At 54.5% G+C, this 3109-nt stretch overlaps 1 protein-coding gene across 1 annotated transcript in view; it reads left to right on the forward strand.

Annotated features, from left to right (window-relative positions):
- The window catches only part of LOC103781126 (activin receptor type-1C), a gene marked incomplete at both ends in the record, with an annotated part of 4116 nt that extends 1181 nt beyond the window's left edge, over positions 1-2935 (forward strand). The window contains 5 exons of the mRNA XM_008948828.1: positions 738-968; positions 1158-1325; positions 1640-1796; positions 2456-2580; positions 2805-2935. Coding sequence (XP_008947076.1) covers positions 738-968; positions 1158-1325; positions 1640-1796; positions 2456-2580; positions 2805-2935 — 812 coding nt within the window. The remainder of the gene's footprint in view (positions 1-737; positions 969-1157; positions 1326-1639; positions 1797-2455; positions 2581-2804) is intronic.
- Between the last annotated feature and the right edge of the window lie 174 nt (positions 2936-3109).

Consider the following 3109-nt stretch of genomic DNA (forward strand, 5'->3'; position numbering starts at 1 on the left):
TTGCTCTGTTAAAAACAAGGTTGCCTTTATTTAAAGGAAAAAATAATTCCTTGTTTTAAGTCCCAAACAAATGGGGTATGAAATCAAACAAGGTGGAGGGGTTGTGGCTGGCAAACCAGAATGAAACTGCTCTGAGAGCTTCCTTAACTTTATGAAAATTTTGACCAGAACAGGTCAACTAATGGACTGCAAAACAAACTGTAGTCCACATCGAACTACGTTGCCTTTATTTAAAGGAAAAAATAATTCCTTGTTTTAAGTCCCAAACAAATGGGGTATGAAATCAAACAAGGTGGAGGGGTTGTGGCTGGCAAACCAGAATGAAACTGCTCTGAGAGCTTCCTTAACTTTATGAAAATTTTGACCAGAACAGGTCAACTAATGGACTGCAAAACAAACTGTAGTCCACATCGAACTACATTCAGCAGTTCAGGCTTGCTTTTATATTGTTTTATTTTTATGTTTTTAAAAATTATTTGAATAAGGGAGTTATGGTTTGCAGGAAGAAAGGCACCTGTGTCATACGAGTTCCTGGCTTTGCTGGGAACTGCACCCGTGTGGTGGTATAGAGGTAATGCTAAAAAGGATGATTTTGGGAGGTTTTGGCTGGGAGAGGAGTTTCCCTTGGTACTCTTTGAGAGCAAAGTCATGAGGACAGCTCCCTGGGGAATGCCCAGCTTTGGGATTTAGAGACCTCTGCTGAATTACTTCACAAGTGCTCACCCCTTCCTCTGCAGGTTTACCGCTGCTGGTGCAAAGGACGATCGCGAGGACGATCGTGCTGCAGGAGATCGTGGGGAAGGGCCGGTTTGGCGAGGTCTGGCGGGGGAAGTGGTGCGGGGAAGACGTAGCTGTGAAAATCTTCTCCTCCAGAGATGAGCGGTCCTGGTTTCGGGAAGCAGAGATCTACCAGACAGTGATGCTGAGACACGAGAACATCCTGGGCTTCGTGGCTGCCGACAACAAGGGTACGTGGCAGGACGCCCCGGGTGCCAAAAACCCTGTCCCCGAGCCTCCCAGCTGTCCTCAGCTCCATCCTGAGCTGCATCCTGGCGGGGCAGCCGGCGGGGTGGTCCCTTTGCGTGCTCGAGCTGGCCTCAAAGCGAGCAGGGCTTTCCTTGGCCAGTTCCTCTGATCCTCTCTCTTCCTCCGGGTAGATAACGGGACGTGGACTCAGCTGTGGCTTGTCTCCGAGTACCACGAGCAGGGGTCCCTGTTCGACTACCTGAACCGGGGCACGGTGACGGTGGAGGGCATGGTCAGGCTGGCGCTGTCGGTGGCCAGCGGCCTGGCGCACCTCCACATGGAGATCGTCGGCACGCAAGGCAAGAGCAGCCTCCCGTGGGTGTTCTGTGGGGCTTCAGTGGCTGGCTGGGAAAACGCCGGTGGGTGATGTGCTGTAGCAAAGATTTTTGCAAACTGTTGCCCTGTGGGAAAAAGCGTCAGTGTGGGCATGTCTGGTATGGAGTAAACAGGGGCCGGGAACATCCTGCCCCACTCTGTGAGACCCCCCTGCAGTGCTGGGGCAGCTCTGGAGTCCTCAGCACAGCAGAGCCAGGGACCTTGCTTCCTTTCTGGTTATGTTAAAATTCATACTGTTAGTACCAAAACTGCCAGCGCCTTCTCCTTCTGCGAGCAGGCAAACCGGCCATCGCACACCGGGACCTGAAATCCAAGAACATCCTGGTGAAGCGGAACGAGAGCTGCGCCATCGCCGACCTGGGCCTGGCCGTGAAGCACGACTCGGTGCTGAACACCATCGACATCCCCCAGAACCCCCGGGTGGGCACCAGGAGGTGGGTGAGGGTGGCTGCTGGGCGCAGGGCTGGCTCGCCCGGTGGGGGTGGCTTCTCTCGGCCCTCTCCCCCATCGCTGACTGCCCCCTCTGCTTTGGGCACCTGCCGAGTGTTGGCAGCAGACTCAAGCCCTGGCTGGAGAGGAGCCAGCCTGTGCCCAGGTGGCCAAGAAGGCCACCAGCATCCTGGCTTGGGCCAGCACTGGTGTGGCCAGCAGGAGCAGGGCAGGGAACATACCTCTGCACTGGGCACTGGAGAGGCTGGACCTCAAATCCTGGGGTCAGATCTCAGCCCCTCCCTCAAAGAAGGACCTTGAGGGGCTGGAGCGTGGCCAGAGAAGGGCAACGAAGCTGCTGGGGAAGGGTCTAGAGGCCAAGTGTGGGGAGGAGCAGCTGAGGGAGCTGGGGGTGCTGAGCCTGGAGCAAAGGAGGCTCAGGGGAGACCTTCTGGCTCTGCACAGCTCCTGACAGGAGCCTGGAGCCAGGTCGGGGTCAGGCTCTTCTGGTGGGATGAGAAGAAACACCTCCCCTGCTCTCCCTCGGCATCGCTGTCGGGAGGAGCTGTTTCCTTTTCCCGGTGGGACCGGCTGTGTCCTGGTCCTGCTGCTGCCTTCAGGTGAGCTCCTCCAGCACATTGACCTGCCTCTGTCATCTTTAAAGGTATATGGCTCCCGAGATACTTGATGATGTGATGAACACGAGCATCTTCGAGTCCTTCAAGCGTGCAGACATGTACTCTCTGGGGCTGGTCTACTGGGAGATAGCCCGGCGGTGCTCCGTTGGAGGTGAGGTTTCCCCTCTCCTTTTGCAATCCAGACCACTTGTACCTTAAGACAAAAACATTCTCAATTTTCCTGGCAGTACGTGGTGGCAAAAGTCTGTTGTGGAGCAGTTCAAGGTGGCCCCAAAGGTTCCTCAGTTCTCTCTCGTTGGCTGTGGAAACAATGAGAGTTTATTCAGGAGCAGCTAATTTGGGTTTTGTGTTACTTACACCTTAAATCTTCCCTAGGAATCACCGAGGAATACCAGTTGCCTTACTATGACGTTGTGCCTTCTGATCCTTCGATAGAAGATATGAGAAGGGTAGTTTGTGAGCAGAAGCTCAGACCAAATATTCCAAACCAGTGGCAAAGCTGCGAGGTAACAGCAGTTTTCCTGTTTATTTCAAAGCACGTTTCAATTAAGGAGTTCTTAGCAAGAGAGAGGGACCTGGATGCCCAGCTCTCCGGAGTGCAAACGTTTCAGACGTGTCTGCCAGCTCCCAGGGGAGTGCAGAGGAGGCTGCCCTGGCACGAGCGCCGAGCTCTGCCGCGG

The sequence above is a fragment of the Merops nubicus genome, unplaced genomic scaffold, assembly GCF_000691845.1.
Source record: "Merops nubicus isolate BGI_N331 unplaced genomic scaffold, ASM69184v1 scaffold46121, whole genome shotgun sequence".
Classification (NCBI taxonomy): Eukaryota; Metazoa; Chordata; class Aves; order Coraciiformes; family Meropidae; genus Merops; species Merops nubicus.